A 16,915-nucleotide genomic window follows, 5' to 3' on the forward strand; every position below is an offset into this window, starting at 1 on the left:
TTCTTTTTGATTATCAGCTTCCGCCATCTTATCTATTCGCTGAAATCATAATCAGAGAAATCAAACCGTACAACAACCTGCAGTGCGTCACGATGGGTTTAAATAAAATTTATCTTTTAAAATGTCGTACAACAACCTCTGATATGACGCAGCTCAGCTCTGAAGCAACGCTGCAAAGGAATAAAATAAAATTAGCTCCATTCAGCCAGAATTTCGTTGTTTCTCTACTTAAAACTTTTTTGATTTTCAACCAAAAATAAACTGCTTTCTGAAGAGTTGAAATACTGAATGGGTAGTCTTCCATTTTTAGCTTTTATATTTATTTCTTACCTAATAAAATATATTAACAAGCTTCTATAAAATAGACATCTAATAATGTTAGCAATGTTCGATATTTTTGTTCGTCGTGATTTCTACTGCACACAAAAATCTCTCAAGTCACTTCGTCGGTCCAAAAACCTGATTGTTAAGCCTTGGTTTTCAAAATTTATATTGCGGCTTATTATTAAAGACCCTCCAAAGGTAAGACGCCCCAAATATAACATATTTATCAAATACTAGCCAAACATTACCACATCGTGTTCTAAATAATCCGTATACGCGTAAATTCAAGCCATCACCGACACAATTAAAAGAAACCAAAGAATATTAAATATTCCAGTTGCATTGAAGAAGGCTACGAGACTTCTGTTTTAATACACTCTGTTGTCTTTGCAATATCATTTCTGCCTGGCAACGCTGCTCCCAGCAATAAGCCTAATTGAATTAATCGCGGATAAGGGGTCAATTTTTGGCACTTGGAATAGCTCCTAGCTGAGGAGGAAACTGCCTCACACGTACTCTGTAGCTGCGATTACTATGCAGCCCAGAGATTTGAGCATTTGGGTATGCATCATTTGGAGACGTATGACATCTCTAACATCACGGCCGGGCAGATTTTAAACTTTATGTCGGCAATAGGACTTACTTAAGTCCCCCAGTTTGGGGATGCACAATGGACCTTAGGTCGAAGTGTTTGGCTTGCCACCCCACTCAATAATAATAATAATACTAGCAATCTCGGTTTCTTTGAAAGCCTTGGTGTTTTTCAGGCGGAAATTGCCGCTATCTGCTTCTGTGTTGACTTTTGTCTTAAAAAGAAGCTTCATGGTAAGGTTATCCAAATTAATTTGGATAGCCAAGCGGCCCTCAAGGCTCTCAACCAGCTGTTTGAATCTCCTCTCGGAGCTAGGCACCAGCAATAAAGTTCAGCTCTATTGGGTTCCTGGCCTTAGGGGGTTCTATGGTAATTGAAGTAGGGTTTAATAAATACGGAGGATAAAACATAATGTGTTTATTTAAAACTATAATTTAACATAACGAATAAATTAATAAATATTAAGTATTAACTAATTACAACCATACTCGAGGGAGAGGGAGTGCAATGACCCAACTGCATCAAACGTAAGCTAGTCTAAAAAAACTGGGGTCAACTACGCATGCTACGCGATAACAAAAACCGCGCCAAATATGACGTCATCAATTTGGATGGCGGCCAATTTAAATAGACCGTGAACGTCATTAAACAACTTTATGACAAAGCTAATATTTAATTTTACCTCATCTTTTCAGTAATGAGAAGGCCAATGTCTTAGCCAAGAAGGGAGTAGAGGCTAGGTTCTTTGGTCCTGAACCTGCCGTTCCTATCCCCCCTAGCATAGTGCGCGGCCTTATCTCTAAATCCATGACTGACCGTCAAATCAAGCTTTGGCTTGAGAAGGATGGGCAAAGGCAGGCTAAAGAGTTTATCGCGGGCCCCTCTAGGCAGAGAGCTAAGGAGCTGCTCTCGCTTTCCAAATCTAATATCAGGTTGGTCATTGGCCTACTAACAGGTCATGTCTCCTTAACAGACATCTTTACCTGATTGGAATCAGTGATGATCCAATCTGTAGGGCATGTCAGGCTGAGGAGGAAACCGCCTCTCATGTGCTTTGTAGGTGCGATTACTACGCGGCCCAAAGATTTGAGCATCTTGGTATGCATCAGCTGGAAACTTGATTTCTATAATATGCCGGCCAAGAGGATTCTCCGTTGGATATCGGGCTCTTTAAGTCTTAAGGTTCGGGGTTGCACAATGGACCTCTGGTCAAAGTGCGCGAATGGGCATGTCTTTAGCCCTTCGCCCCTTTCATTAATAATAATAAACAAATTATTAAAGAAAAGTGTTACTTCCAATAAGGTTTTTTTAGTTCTTTCAATGTTTTATTTAGTTTTCCCAGGTATGATAAAGTAAATATTTCGTGCGCGTCAATTTTAAAAATAATTTTATTTTGATTACATATGATTTAAATCAGACATCAACTATCAACTATTTCTTTCTTTATAACTATATCGGTGCTAAATGAATTACTAGAACTATTTAAACTGGAACTGAGTGCTTTCATTTCTTGCTCATAACGGTATTTTTCCTTTTCATACATTCTATAATAAACCTGAAAATAAAATTCAGAAGGTTAAATAATTAGTTAATGAAATGATTCTCACAATTTACCTTTTTTTCTTGTATAGGCAAGTTATTCCAATTTTTGGCTAAAATTCTCGTCAGTTCTTGGTGTGACAATTCACCCTAAATACAATTTAGAACAAATTTAGTATATTTAATGAAATAAGAAAAAATCATTAAGCATTAAGGAGATATTTCCACTGTTTAAGGTGGTTTAAATTTTTTCTAGAAAAATTACATTTAATTTCAAGTACTGCACTACTTGAAGCAAGTGGCGGCTCTATCATTGCCACCTGTATTATGAAAAGGTCCATGTTAATAGAGACGGCCATGAATCTATCAGATTCTTAGAAAAATGCAACTTTACTAGAGAGCTAAAATTTAAAATAGACAAATGATAATGTCAGAGAGTTATTGTAGAGTATTATAGTTAGACCACTTGCACTCTATTTAGTGGGCTTTAACCTAAATTATACATCCCATGTAAAAATATTGTTTATAATTGCTGTAATTTATGGTATTGACCAATTTACAAACAATACAATCAACACTAGGGATACCTATAAGTACCGCCTTTTAAATTTTGACACTAGTGACATCTATTGAAAAAAGCTACTTCACGTCGAGCCACCACTTGCTTTAATGTAGTATAGTTACTTTTAATATTATATTTATATTTTGTTTTTATCACAAACCTAATGTTTATCTAGTAATACATTTATAAACGAACTGTAATGTTATTAACACATTTTTTGGGATCAATTAGAACAAGAAAGCTTTTATTTATACTTGGGGAGAATTACTATACTGAGCACAATCTGCAAATATTGTTTAAAAATTGTTAACCAAACGTTTATAACATACAAGATTAGTTACTATATGAAATATATCTTTGCAGGCTTAAGTCACTTTCAATTAGACAAATTTCCCATCAAACTTGGGAAGCATACACCGCTGCTTAACGCAAAATGTATCGCTCATATACATCATCTAATGTTTAAAATGTAAAAATGGCTGTGGATATTTTCTTACATAAAAATCGTAACTTCAGTTTTAGATGGTTAATGAATTTTAAAGTCTTTTGAAATATCTGAGGAAGCCTGCAAAGGTACATATTTCAATCAAATAACATTAGCAACATAGACAGATGGATATCTTTCATAAGTATCACAAATTTTTATTTTCATTGAGTTAAATTTAACTTTAGATAAAAAGTAAAAATAAAAATGATAATAGTTGCCTATGGTTCACAATTTGACCAATTGAAGGGGGGGGGGGGATGAAGCAAAGTAACATTTTATATCAGGTCTCAAAGAGGTGAAAAAAAAAACCCCAAAATTATATGGCGCCTAGACTAACAAGTGGTTTAAAGGTGGGCATTGAAGGTCTACAGATGGCTATAGTCATGGTCACACAAAACTAAAATTTTAAATTTTAAAAAACCTATTTTTAAGTGATCATTTTTATGTAAATTATGGCCACTGACCCTCAGTTTTGGAATAAATAAAGTCATCCAAGCAATTAATAAGGGTATTTTTTGACCACTAAACTACCCTTATTTCTGAGCCTAGCACATAGTGGCTAACAATAGATGCTCATAAACATCTGCTAAGCCTAAAAATCCAGCAGTTCATGAGCTTCTCAATTTGTACTTCACCTTATTCTCTTGACGTTGCCGGGCATCTAAAATAGCAGTTCTTCTTTCCTGACAAAATAAGAAGAAAGGATTGGCTGGTCTCTTAATGGGTGGCCCTCCTGACTTCTCTTCTTTGTCACTATGTAACATCTTGGGCAAAGAACCGCAATTATGATGCTTATTACTGGTGCTCGATCTTTTCTTGGAAGAACTATTTGATGAGCCAGATTGATGACTTCTACTCCCTTGTGATAACTGGTGCGATTTACTCAATGACATTGACGAGTGTGACTTCTTAATGTTGACAGTGTCTGGCAATCCACCGTTGTCCTTAATATTTTATTTTAATATGTTATAAAATTTATCTTATATAGCATTCAGCAAACACTTTCTTTCACTTGTTCAGTGAAAATTATTTTTTTATACTATTAACTATAAAATTTATCATTTTAACAAACCTGAATTTCATTATTGCCCAAAGGAACATTTTTATATTCATCTCCATAGTGATCTAATCTCATCATAAGACTTCTATAATTATGAAATAAGAAATATCACCAATAATGTTTGTGTGGCTAATAGGATAAATAGCATAAGAAGTATGACAATTAGCATAGTGGAATCTTTATAAGGGGCCAACATGCTTCTCCATAGACTTTGTAAGCACTATTAATGCTATCAAGAATGTAAGCTTTTTTTTCCACTTTTAAATTTTAAGCGATTTTCATGCCCAATATTCAGTATTAGGGAGGCTTGTGATAGCTTAACGGGTTTGTTATTAATAATAATAATAAAAGGCTTTATTTGTAACATCTTTTAAGAATGATCTTATTTACAAAAGAGTCCATTTGTTTAAAATTGTACAAAGCAAAAATAAAGTTATTTAAATTAAATTAAGGTCCGAATTATTAAGTTAAGTTAATATGAGCTTAGGTTCATATTTTAACAGTCACGTCGTTTTCTTTTAATAATATTCTTAAATTACTTTTGAAGTCATTAACAGTTCCATAAGATTTTAGAGTAGTATTTAAGTCATTCCATGCCTTAATACCCCTATCTCTAGTACTTTTATTAGTATATTTTATATAGCTATTTCCAGCAAAGAAGTTTAATTCTACACCTCTAGTTATAATATCACTGGTATGATCCGGGAACCACTGTTGAATATACATAGGGAATAAATTATTTTTAATCTTGAACATAAATATAAGTAGATTTTGAATATTAAGTTTTTGAAAAGAGTATGTTTGCAATTTTTTTTGATTCAGTTAAGGAAGATAATTTTGTCTTTTTTGCGATCAGTTTAATGGCACGATTGATTACACTTTCTAGTCTCCCTATTTCATTCTTATTTGTATTAGCGTAGAATATTATTCCATATTCCACTATTGATTTTATTAATGAAGTATAGATAATACGCAATGTGTCACTTGTAAGGTGACATTGAAGAGGTCTAAGCAGCCATATTCTTGAGTTTATTTTGTTTACTGTATATTGAACATGTTTATTCCATGTGAGATCTTCATCAAAATATAGTCCTAGGTATTTCATAGTTTCCGTTCTCTCAATAGTATTAGCACATAGCGTTTGAAGACCAGCCGCTTCTTTTTTTTTCTCTATTCGGTGAGAAGAGCATAAATTTAGTTTTGTTCTTGTTTAGACACAATCCTTTATTTTTTAGTTTTTCTCCTAAGCTATACATGTCTGCTTCAGCCATGGTTATTAATTCATTTAAGTTTTGTTTCGCTGTTATAACTGCATTATCATCTGCGTATTCGTTACCCCTCGAGTATTTAAGCGCTTGATGGAGATCTGCTGTATATACGTTATAAAGAGTGGGCCCTAAGACGCTGCCCTGTGGTATTCCATGTTTGACGTATTCGAGTGTAGATATGTGACCATTAAATGAAACGCATTGTTGTCTTTGCTCTAGATATGAATTCAACCAGAGTAGAGCTTTATCATCAATACCCATGTCACTTAAAGATAGTGTTAATATATTATGTTGTACGGTATCAAAGGCCTGAATGTAACAAATTCCCAGTAAATTAATTATTTAGTATCAATTATTATTATTAAGTATTTTAATCATTGTTAACTATTAAGGGCTTTACCGATTAATAAAATTTTGAAATTGGCGCCTCAAAGATAAAAATTAATATTTCATCTCTCATGGGCTATGGGAAAGATAAGCACTTGATAAGTAGAGATGTGGGTTTAAGAAATATTTAGCTGGCCTGCTTGTATCTTGGAGATATTATTTTTACAAGCTTTTTGCCACATCATTGTTGTCAAATTTTACAAGCTTTCTGTCGCATCATTATTATCGAAATAAACTATTGTACATAAATTGTAATAATTAGATAAGCGTTCTTGCAAGGATATGCATTCTCTATTTTTAATCAATATTACATTACAAAACTGATCTGTAATGTTTTCCCTGTTCAGTTTTCATATTACATAATCATATTGAGTTCAAATACCAAAATACTATAAATACAGAATGTATATGTCATAATATTGTATATTTAATAAATAAACCTATCCAAGTAGCTTACGTCTTTCAATTTCAATATTAATGACTTTATGCAAAAATAACCAATTACATTCCGAGGATTCAATCTGCGAAATTCTACAATTGGCGATTCTAGATGATCTAACGCTGGTTCACTTTTATTGGGGATGTAAAATAAAAAGTTTCGCACTAGATTTAATTAGAAGTCAATTTGACATAAAACAATGAAATGTTAAGTTGAGTATAATATATTTAAAACTATTTTAAATACGGTTAATTACATTCAATAATATAGTAAAATATCCTACAGCAAAGAGCAGATCTGTTCTATTAAAAATATTTTTTTAATTAAAACCTTTTTATTTTCCAACTTATGGCTTTATTTTACAAATATAAATTTTAGGAAAAATATGCCCTGTGGGGCAGAGAAAAGGGACAGCTATTAAATAAAAAATGCTTTTATCAAAGCAGTTGAAAGGTTGATTTAAGGGGGAGTAGTTGAGATCTATGAAGGTGCAGATATTGAAAATGATTTAGGTTTAAACAGTTTTATTTTTGGAATTTTCAAAAGCAAAATATATTTCTAAAATAATTTCCATAGATTTTCCTCAACTTTTATATATTTCAAAACCCTTCCCTTAAATTTGAGCCTTGAAACTAACAGTAAACTGAGAAAATTTTAAATTGTAAAGGATTACATGTAAAATGACAGCATTTAACTTATACAGGGTGTCCATTTTTATTCGAAAAAGTGTTTTTTCTCAATATCCATTGTAGTTAGAATTTTTAAATTTTTTGTGTGAATTGTAAGTACCGGGGGCCACTGTTGTACATAATGTTTATCGATTTTAAAAATAATATTTTAAAATTTTGAAAAAATAAATTTTTATGTATTGGAGCTCGTCAAATTTTGTCAATGAGAAAAATGTAGAGCGACGTCGAAAACATAAGAATAACGTTTGGTCGTTGAAAACACAATCATTTTTCACGAAATTACACGCGTTTGAAAATTAACTTAACGGGTAAACAAAATAATTGGAAAAATCAAAAACTAGAATCTTTTGGATGCAGTGGAAGTCGTAAGACAATATTATTGTTAGACTGAACTAAATATAAGTTTTATTTATTTAAATTTAATTTAATGAAAAAAAACCGAAAGTCCAAAAACAATATCCCCGAAATTAGAAACGTGAAATCTTGAAGGTTCCCCGAGTATTTACTGAACGGAAATGTGCTATGGTAATATAGCATTTAAATGAGAGTTAGAAATTTAGAATCTTGCATTAAATAAATAAAAATAATATTTAGTTCATCCTAAAAATAATATTGTCTTACGACTTCCACTGCATCCAAAAGATTCTAGTTTTTGATTTTTCCAATTATTTTGTTTACCCGTTAAGTCAATTTTCAAACGCGTGTAATTTCATGAAAAATGATTGTATTTTCAACGACCAAACGTTATTCTTATGTTTTCAACGTCGCTCTACATTTTTCTCATTGACAAAATTTGACGAGCTCCAATACATCAAAATTTATTTTATCAAAATTTTAAAATATTATTTTAAAATCGATAAACATTATGTACAACAATGGCCCCCGGTACTGACAATTCACACAAAAAATTTCAAAATTCTAACTACAACGGTTATTGAGAAAAATAACTTTTTCGATTAAAAATGGACACCCTGTATATAAATAGAGTAGTTTCACTCTGAAGCTTTCTCAATGGCCGGCATTTTGTGAGGGATTTTTCTTTATGGGAAAAAGCAAGGGTGACCTTGTATCACGTGACACTGAAATCACTGTATATATACATATAAAACAGAAACTAAACTAGAAAAAAGTCATAAATAAAAGAGATTTGCAATAAATTTAATCAAGACTGTGTTCAAGTTAACAGAGAAAATTTGGATGTAACTATCGCTTCTATTTTTAGATCAACAGATGACATTCTCTTCCTATAGAGAGAGCCTGCAAGTGCAAAGAGAGCCGTGTGTCTTGCCGTTTGGCTTAGAAAGGATAAGTCATGGTTTTTCTTCCAATAACAATAAATTCTCATAGGCCTTTCTAGAAAGAAACATGGCTGTTTTAATGCAACTCTTAAGTCACTTTTTTACTACCAGTGCTTACTCAACTTGTGTGGAGCTTCAGATTTTCATTAGGCATGCCAAAACTGTATAAAGCTCCGGGTTGTTATGTGTAATTCTACCATGGATTGATGAGGTTAATTAATTCATGATTCTACTTTAAACGAAAAGTTTAAAAAGATGCAGACTATGATAGATAGAACTTAGTAAATGACTTATAGAACATCAATTAAATTCATTAAGATAATTAGCTTACATAGAACGTTGCCAACTCCTCTAACTGTTTAATTTCTTTTATATTTTAATTTAACATATAAAAAAAGCAAATTAATTAGGTTATAACTCATTACGAGGGACTAATTTGCAAAATAAATCTGCATGAGCTAGTTACAACAACGTAGCAGACGTCTATCGGATTGAAAATCAACGCCAGAAGCCCAGAAATAAGCTTTTCATTTGAAAAATATGGTGCCATATCAGGTAATGTAGCCTACCTCGTATTTATTTTTGTCTTTTTCTTTCTAGATTTTGATCATACAGCCCTATTAATTTATCCATGGTTAAATGTGCGTGATTTTAAAATTTGGTTTAAATATTTCGATTAGAATAGAAAAAATTAAGAACTAAACACGCGTACTCCTTTACAATTAAAAATTTTCTCAGATTACTGTTACAGTTTCAAGGCTCAAATATATAAAAGTTGAGGAAAATCGATGGAAATTATTTTAGAAATATTTTTTGCTTTTAAAAATTCCAAAAACAAAACTCTTTAAACCTAAAACATTTTCAATATCTGCACCTTCATAGATCACAACTACTCCCCCTTAAATCAACCTTTCAACAGAATTTTGAAGTGCAGATGATCAATATTTTAATCTTCTGGGAATATTCCTTCCACATGTTCTTTTCAAGTCAGCTGTTTCACTACTTTAAGACGTGTTAAGCGAATTAATTAAAGCTTCTTCTAAGTCGCATAATTTTAAACCCCATCAAAATTTTGGTATCTTTCGTCAATTGTGCAAATGACAGTATCAACTAGTTTGAAATATACTTTTTTAAAGTAATCTTTTAAGAGTTTTATACGCGTGAGCTTGAGAATCGGTGTCAAATATTTTCAAAAATTTACACACGCGAGGAATACCCAGGGGTGTCTAAGCCTAGCTGACGTTTCACTAATGGAGCAAAGGAGGAGTTTCTAGAGTGGAAAGTGCTAGTTTCAAATTCCTCTAAATGATGGCAGCAATAGACAATGTCTGACCAAAATAAAATTCCTTTCCCAAACTGGGGTTTAGAATATTTCACCTCTAGAAACACCTTCTCTTCCCCTAAGGTATCCTGCCACAATTTATCTTTGCGACGAGAAACTAACACCTCTTGAAGGACATTGAGAGAAATATAAATATGACAGCTGCTTAGTTTTGACTTTTTCCTGAAGACCATGCAGACAACCAGTGACATACTGACCAATTTCCAAAAGATAAATTAAATTTTATTAAAACGTCTTCCCCTATTTATAAAAGAGTGTCTGCTGTTGTACTTGTCTTGTAAGATCGAAGAAAATTCTTGAAAACTTCAAAGCGATTATAAACACTTATTCATGTGTTGAAACATCAGTAGTTTCATAAAAAAACCACAAAAGTAAAGCTGGACTCCTGTCATTGATTGAATGCACTACATTCCTCAATGTGTCATGTGCGATAGCTTGGAATATTTCATTTTGAATTTCAGGTGATAGCCACTTGCCTTTTTATTTTCGTTTTAGCCAAGACAGCAAAGAAAAGCTATCTTCAGAATGTGTTTGAAGTAATTGGTAAAAGTTTGACTCCATTTCAACATGTCCTCACATTGGCAATCTTGAGGCGAAAATTTGATTCAGAGCGTTTCTGGCATTTGTCATATTTTCATTGTGAGCTGAGTGAACTAATCTACTATATTCACATTTCATTTTAAAGCAAGTGTCGGCTCGACGTCAAGTAAATCTTTTTTCAACAGATGTCGTAATCAAAACAAGTTAGTTAAGCTACATTTTACCCAGAAGAATGGTACTTATAGATACCCCTCACGTTGATTGGATCGTTTATATATTGGTCAATGACATAAATTACAGTAATTTAAAAAAATAATTTTACCATCGGATATATAGTTTAGGTTAAAGCCTACTAAATGAAGTATAAGTTGTCTAAATATAATACTCTACAAAGACTCTCTGACGACGTTATTATTTGGCTATTTTGAACTTAACTTCTGTTGGGGGAATGTGTGGTAACAAAAACGACTTTCTTGAAACATTATTAAAAAGGTTTAATAAAACTTGTTAATGACATATATACATGACTGTTCACAACTGAGTGCTCTCTCTGACTAAAAATCACAACCACTCCAGCTCCGGGGAATCTACAGGTTTGCCAGATCATTTCTAAGCTTGTGGTAGATGTAGAAACACGTGACTAAATGTAACATTTGTTAATTGGTCAATACGTATTATTATATATACTAATCGTTAAGAATTTTCAAAGCTAATTTAATATACTTCTAACAACTTTGCCATTAATAGATGGCACCACCTTCTCCACTAAAGTCAATTTTTTCGAAGAATCGGATAGATTCATGGCCATCTCTAATAACAAGGGCCTTTTTATAATACAGATGGCAATGATAGAGCCAACAGTTGCTTTAAGGTTTTTTCAATGGCTTCATGGAGACATTTAGTTTTTCGTTAGCCTTAAATTTATATTTAGCTTGTTTCCAGTCATTGACTCCTTCAAAAATAAATGGGTTATCTATCTTCTTACAAGTGAGAAAGTTATATTCCAAGGCTTTGAGACAAACTGAATAGGTAATGGATGTGCTATTAAGTTATCTGTTTATAAAATGAGACTGCCACTGCTGAAGCGTTTGCTACATTTTGGTAGACTCCTCAATATTTTTTTTCTTAAAGTAAGGTACACGACAAACCCATTGACAGGTTAAACAATACTACATTACTATTTAAAAACTTAGTCTGCACTGTTTGAAAATATAAATTATAGAACTACACCTATGCGCAGGGCTGTGTGGTGTTTTGCCTGTGATCTAATAAATAATGTCATAACGGCGTTTTAAGGCAGGACTTAGCTATGACGTATGCCTACTACGCTACGAGCAATAGAACTATAATTTCTCAAACATAGGATATTATACACCAATTTCAGGTGGAATAAAATTCAATAATACTTTTACAAAATTACAAAATTAAAATATACAGATACGATTTTAGTTGCGAAACAAGCACAGGTGGCACCGTGCCACCAGCTTTCAATTGTCAATGGAAGTCGGCAACGGAGAGAGGGCGTAGCGATAGCTTTCCATCATGAATTATGAAACTAAATATATAAGTATTTAATTTCAAACTTAATAGAACATAGAATATAGGATAGGTTGAAAAATATAGTAATTTATAGGAATTATAGAGCTGCTAGGCTGCCTGTCATACTATATTATGAAGATGCAGTTGTACCTTTTCTCCTTACGAAGTTGTTTCAAGAGTCTCCTGACTCTATGTATTCTATTAACCAATCTGTCGTTACCCTGCAATACACAAAAAAATTAATAACTAAGAGAAAATAAGATTGTTAGAAAATAGTACTTGGTAAAAAGTTGACAAATGATGCAAAAAAATTAATTATACTTTGTTAAAATTTCTTTAATTATAATTTGAAATAAAAATTTAATATTGGACGCTATCAGCTCACATTTGCCTCCACAATTAATAAAAGCACAAAACAATAAAAAAAAAATGCTATAGAATGATAAATTTTATTCGCTAATTGGCAACCCTACACTTAAAGAAATCTGCTAAGCTAATACCCAACCAACCACACAACCAGTGACTTGTGAAGCCAATTACCAGTAGCTAGGTTAAATTAACCATAACTTGACTTATTGATTCCATAATGATCTTCCTGTATACGTCACAAAAGAAACTTTGCACTGCTTGTAACCCCCAGATAATGCAATATGACCGAAATTCCCTCACCCAGCTTAGTTAAATTGCTACAAAACTTATTGAAACATAAAACACATTCAAAAGTAGAAATAAAATATTAAGAACATTTATGAAGCTACCATTGAATTTTATTATTACCGTGAAAATTAACATTAGAGTTAATCAATTAACTATTGACCTAATCAGCTCTTTTTTTTTCTTTCTCTGTCATGTTTTATGTATTGTTTATGTTTAGTACATCAATGCTCAAAATAAAAACCCAATTTCTGCTTGCTGAGCAGCCATTCTTATATTAAAAAATAAATAAATAATTATGTTGAAGTAATTAATTTAAGAATTAAATATATGTTGATAGTTTCAATTTATCGCTCAGTAGCTGAAATTTAGTTTTACATCTATGTAGCCTTAGTTGAAAGCTATTAAAAGTTACAATGACGCTTCTTTTGAACGCATCTAGGATTAAAAAACTTTTCTTTCATAACATTCCCATTAATCCCTATACTCCCTCTAAATTTTTTATAGTAAAATTTTGGTTAGCTGCTTAAACTTAACTTAAATTTTGAACTACAGTTCAAAAGATATAACATTCTACTTCTCATACATTATCTAAAAAATTCTTGACCCCAAACCGAAGATATTAAGTTAAATGAAAAAATGCGAATCGAAAATAGTAATGTCAAAACACAGCATTTGATTGTTAGGTGCATAGTTTAATCTCATTTCTTTCAAATTTAAAATAGATTTGGGTAGATGTAAACTGTATTGTTTTTAATTATTTGTCTCGTTACCTACAGACTTTGTATATTTTAACCGGGACCCCCCTTGAAAATCAGCTTAATAAAGACCATATTATTATTATTATTATTAAAGAGCATCCACAATTTCTAGCAACCTTAGGAAACATTATCCGAAGTTAATGAACCTAAGATGTTGGTTACTTATGATTAAAAATTCGAATAGAGTCTTAAATCTTTTATCTGTACAAGTAAATGTCACAACATAAATAAAAAGTCAACACTAGTTAGCATTACCTGTTGAATACTTTGGCATTTTTTCAACAATGCTGAATGTTTTTTCTCATAAGGAAGAAATGAGTCCTCAAAATCACATAATGTTTTTACATTACTCTTATTATCAATTGTTTCAACAACAGTGCTTTTAAGATCATCTTCAACTACACGACTTTCTTGAAAACTTCCTGCTTCCATTTTAATTTCCATAATAAATAACTATTAAAAAATAAAATTTACAATTTATAATATATCAAACGGGCCTCGGCAGTAATTTTAAAGGCAGTGTCTAGCAACTTAGCAAGCAGCATTGAATTGGGAATAGTACCGCTAGAAAGCCTAGAATGACAATTTCCATCTACCTTCCGCGAAACAACTATTTTTTAAATGATAACTCTTATCATTTGTTGGTGGCGCCATCTGCTGTTAGCGGTGGGACCTCATAGAAATCTCATAGGTAACTAGAATGCTGCCGCCTACGGCCGAGCTTGTCGCCATGGACTAATTAACATGTGTTAATTAGTCCATGTTGTCGCCAGTTCGTTTTGAACCTTCAGCCAATGAGAGGCCGTAGAGTGGTTCCGCTACTATCGCGGGAGCTAGGTGTCGTCATTCTCTCTGGTGACATTAAATTCTTGGCAGAACCACTCTTTGAGCTCTGATTGGCTGAGATCTGGCTATCGTCTGCCACGGCGTTTGGTCCATTTGCCAGTTACACGGCAGCATTCTAGTTACCTATGAGATTTCTATGTGGGAACTATGTCCTATACAATTGAATTATTAATACTGATGCACTTTGAAAGAGAGAGTTGGCGCCACCCATAAAACGATAGAGTTGACGGCTGAGTGTGCCGAAACAAAATTTCAGAATTTTTTTTGCGAAACCAAGGATCCTATATGTTAAAAGGATATGAGGCGAGGGACAAAAAATGGCAGCGCCGTCGGTGGGTCATGCGCGATAGATTCCGTCAAGGACAAAACATGGAGGAAGCACCGCCAAAATTTGTCCTTGAGGGAATAGAAACAAGATGTCCCACGTTTAGAGGCTCTCTTAATATCGACGGCGCTGCTGGCGTTTTGAAAACACGGGCTGGCAGGAGGGCTACCTATCCTTCTAACATATAGGATCCTTGGCGAAACCACGACCACGACTCCCGAACGCACCTATGTCATTCTAGCGGTACTATTCCCAATTCAATGGTGTCCAGTATGTCTAGTCCACACTATCCACTCCAGTGCCACCATGAACTAATCATTAAAGCTCCATGGACCATAGAGATAGAAAATAAGTAGAGGCCCAATGAAATCTGAGGGTTTGTTCCTCGGTGCTATGCCCTTCGCGAGCTATGCGTTATAGGAAAGAAAATACATGCGCCACAAATGACCATCCATGGATTAATCCATGGGCCATCTAAGAAACTAAACCATGTTGTGGCGCGTACAGTTTCGTTTTTCGGATTTAAATTAGCTTGAATTGCCCTTCTTAATTTGAACTAAATAGAAAATGAATTTTTCTTCAATAACTTATGAAACGATGTTCATTTATCCACCTAAAAAAAGGGAAAAAGATGATTGGATGTCAATTTTATGTCTGGTAAGTCTTTACCAAGGCTTAATAAACAGCCTTTTTATCGCTATCAATTTCCGAATTTCTTTATTGTAATATTGGTTTTATTTTGTAGATGATGATGATTTAGGGTTTAGGGAATGGTATAAAACATACTCATATGCTGTATCTTGAATCACTTTTACACGATTTTCATACACAGAGTTTTTCATTTTTCCCAATAAAAATATTATCTAATGCTAAAAAACTATCATAAAACGTATTGTCGCGGCAAAAAAGACCGTTGTAAAAACAAAGATAGAAGCGGTCTGCTATTTTCAAAATTCTTAGATGATATTGAAAACTATATACTAGATGGCGGTAGCCGTTTCCTTTTTGTGACGTTTTGACCAGAGTAAAATTCTGTCGGGGGGGATAAAAAGAGGAAGAGCATTTAACAAGGGTCTTTCGGAGCTCCCTATAGGAATAACATGGGACTGGGGTGTCCCTGTGTTAATTAGTCCATGGCGCGACCCATAGAAATCTCATAGGTAACTAGAATGCTGCCGTGTAACTGGCAAATGGGCCAAACGCCGTAGCAGACGATAGCCAGATCTCAGCCAATCAGAGCTCAAAGAGTGGTTCTGCCAAGAATTTTATGTCACCAGAGAGAATGACGTCAACTATCTCCCGCTATAGTAGCGGATCCAAGGAGGATTTCCTTCGCGGAACCACTCTACGGCCTCTCATTGGCTGAAGGTTCAAGGCGAACTGGCGTCAAGCTCGGCCGTAGGCGGCAGCATTTTAGTTACCTATGAGATTTCTATGGCGCGACCACACTGCACTGTTCTGAAGGAACTAGAAATAGACGTAAGAAACCAACTACAGCTTTTTAAAACCAAACTTTTTAGACTTTAAGGAAGTTTCTGTAACTTGTAATATAGGCTTTATTATCATAAATTAAGCAAAATTTTTGAAGTTTGAAATATTACTTTTTACCTCTCCGAGGGGACTTTGTACCCTAGGAGGGGTTATACAACCACCGTGTCTGTCTGTCTGTCTGTCTTTCAGGCCTGCGAACCCGTTCGCATTTTCGGGGCGTACCCAGTTTCTTATAATCAGGGAAAATGTTTTTCCAAAAGCGCCTCTTTTGGTCATTGGGTGTAGTATAATATTTTAATCGGCCGGGATTCGAACCCGAGCCCTCTTGCACGACAGGTGAGCGTTCTACCGCAGAACAACGGATACAGTTACGCTTCACTGAAAATAAAACTCTTCCGAGGAGAGGTATATTTTGGCTTACCAACTTGTTTTACATACAATTTTGAATAAATTATAATAATTTAACTATAGTAATTATGTGAATTTAAATAGATCTGAAAATGGTTGAAGCTTGTGCAAATTGGATTTTCCCTTGAGATTCAACAAAACCGGGATAAAAGTATACAGTTTTAATGGTTTAATAATATTTGTGATATCGGTATGTACAAAAACAACACTATAGCGGAGTTACAGCTAACATAATGATTTGGACAGTTCGGAGACACTCGAGATTAATAATATACATCTAGCACCTACTGTTGCACGGAATCATTAAAACTCCTAAAAACGTCTTCGGATGCCCAAGATGAAAGGTTCTATGGTCTCGACACTC

The 16,915-nt window shown here is 33.5% G+C and overlaps 1 protein-coding gene across 1 annotated transcript; it reads right to left on the minus strand.

The window, feature by feature from the left end:
• Positions 1-2,288: 2,288 nt before the first annotated feature.
• LOC149925398 (uncharacterized) lies at positions 2,289-14,015 on the minus strand. Its single transcript, XM_090160064.1, has 6 exons — positions 13,737-14,015; positions 12,217-12,287; positions 4,577-4,649; positions 4,140-4,448; positions 2,531-2,605; positions 2,289-2,471 (listed from the first exon to the last, which is right to left on the minus strand). Exons 1-6 carry the CDS (start codon positions 13,923-13,925, stop codon positions 2,337-2,339), a joined length of 852 nt encoding a protein of 283 aa, XP_090016190.1. The 5' UTR covers positions 13,926-14,015; the 3' UTR covers positions 2,289-2,336.
• Positions 14,016-16,915: the final 2,900 nt, after the last annotated feature.

The sequence above is a fragment of the Leiobunum rupestre genome, chromosome 10, assembly GCF_980474605.1.
Source record: "Leiobunum rupestre chromosome 10, qqLeiRupe1.1.hap1, whole genome shotgun sequence".
Lineage (NCBI taxonomy): Eukaryota > Metazoa > Arthropoda > Arachnida > Opiliones > Sclerosomatidae > Leiobunum > Leiobunum rupestre.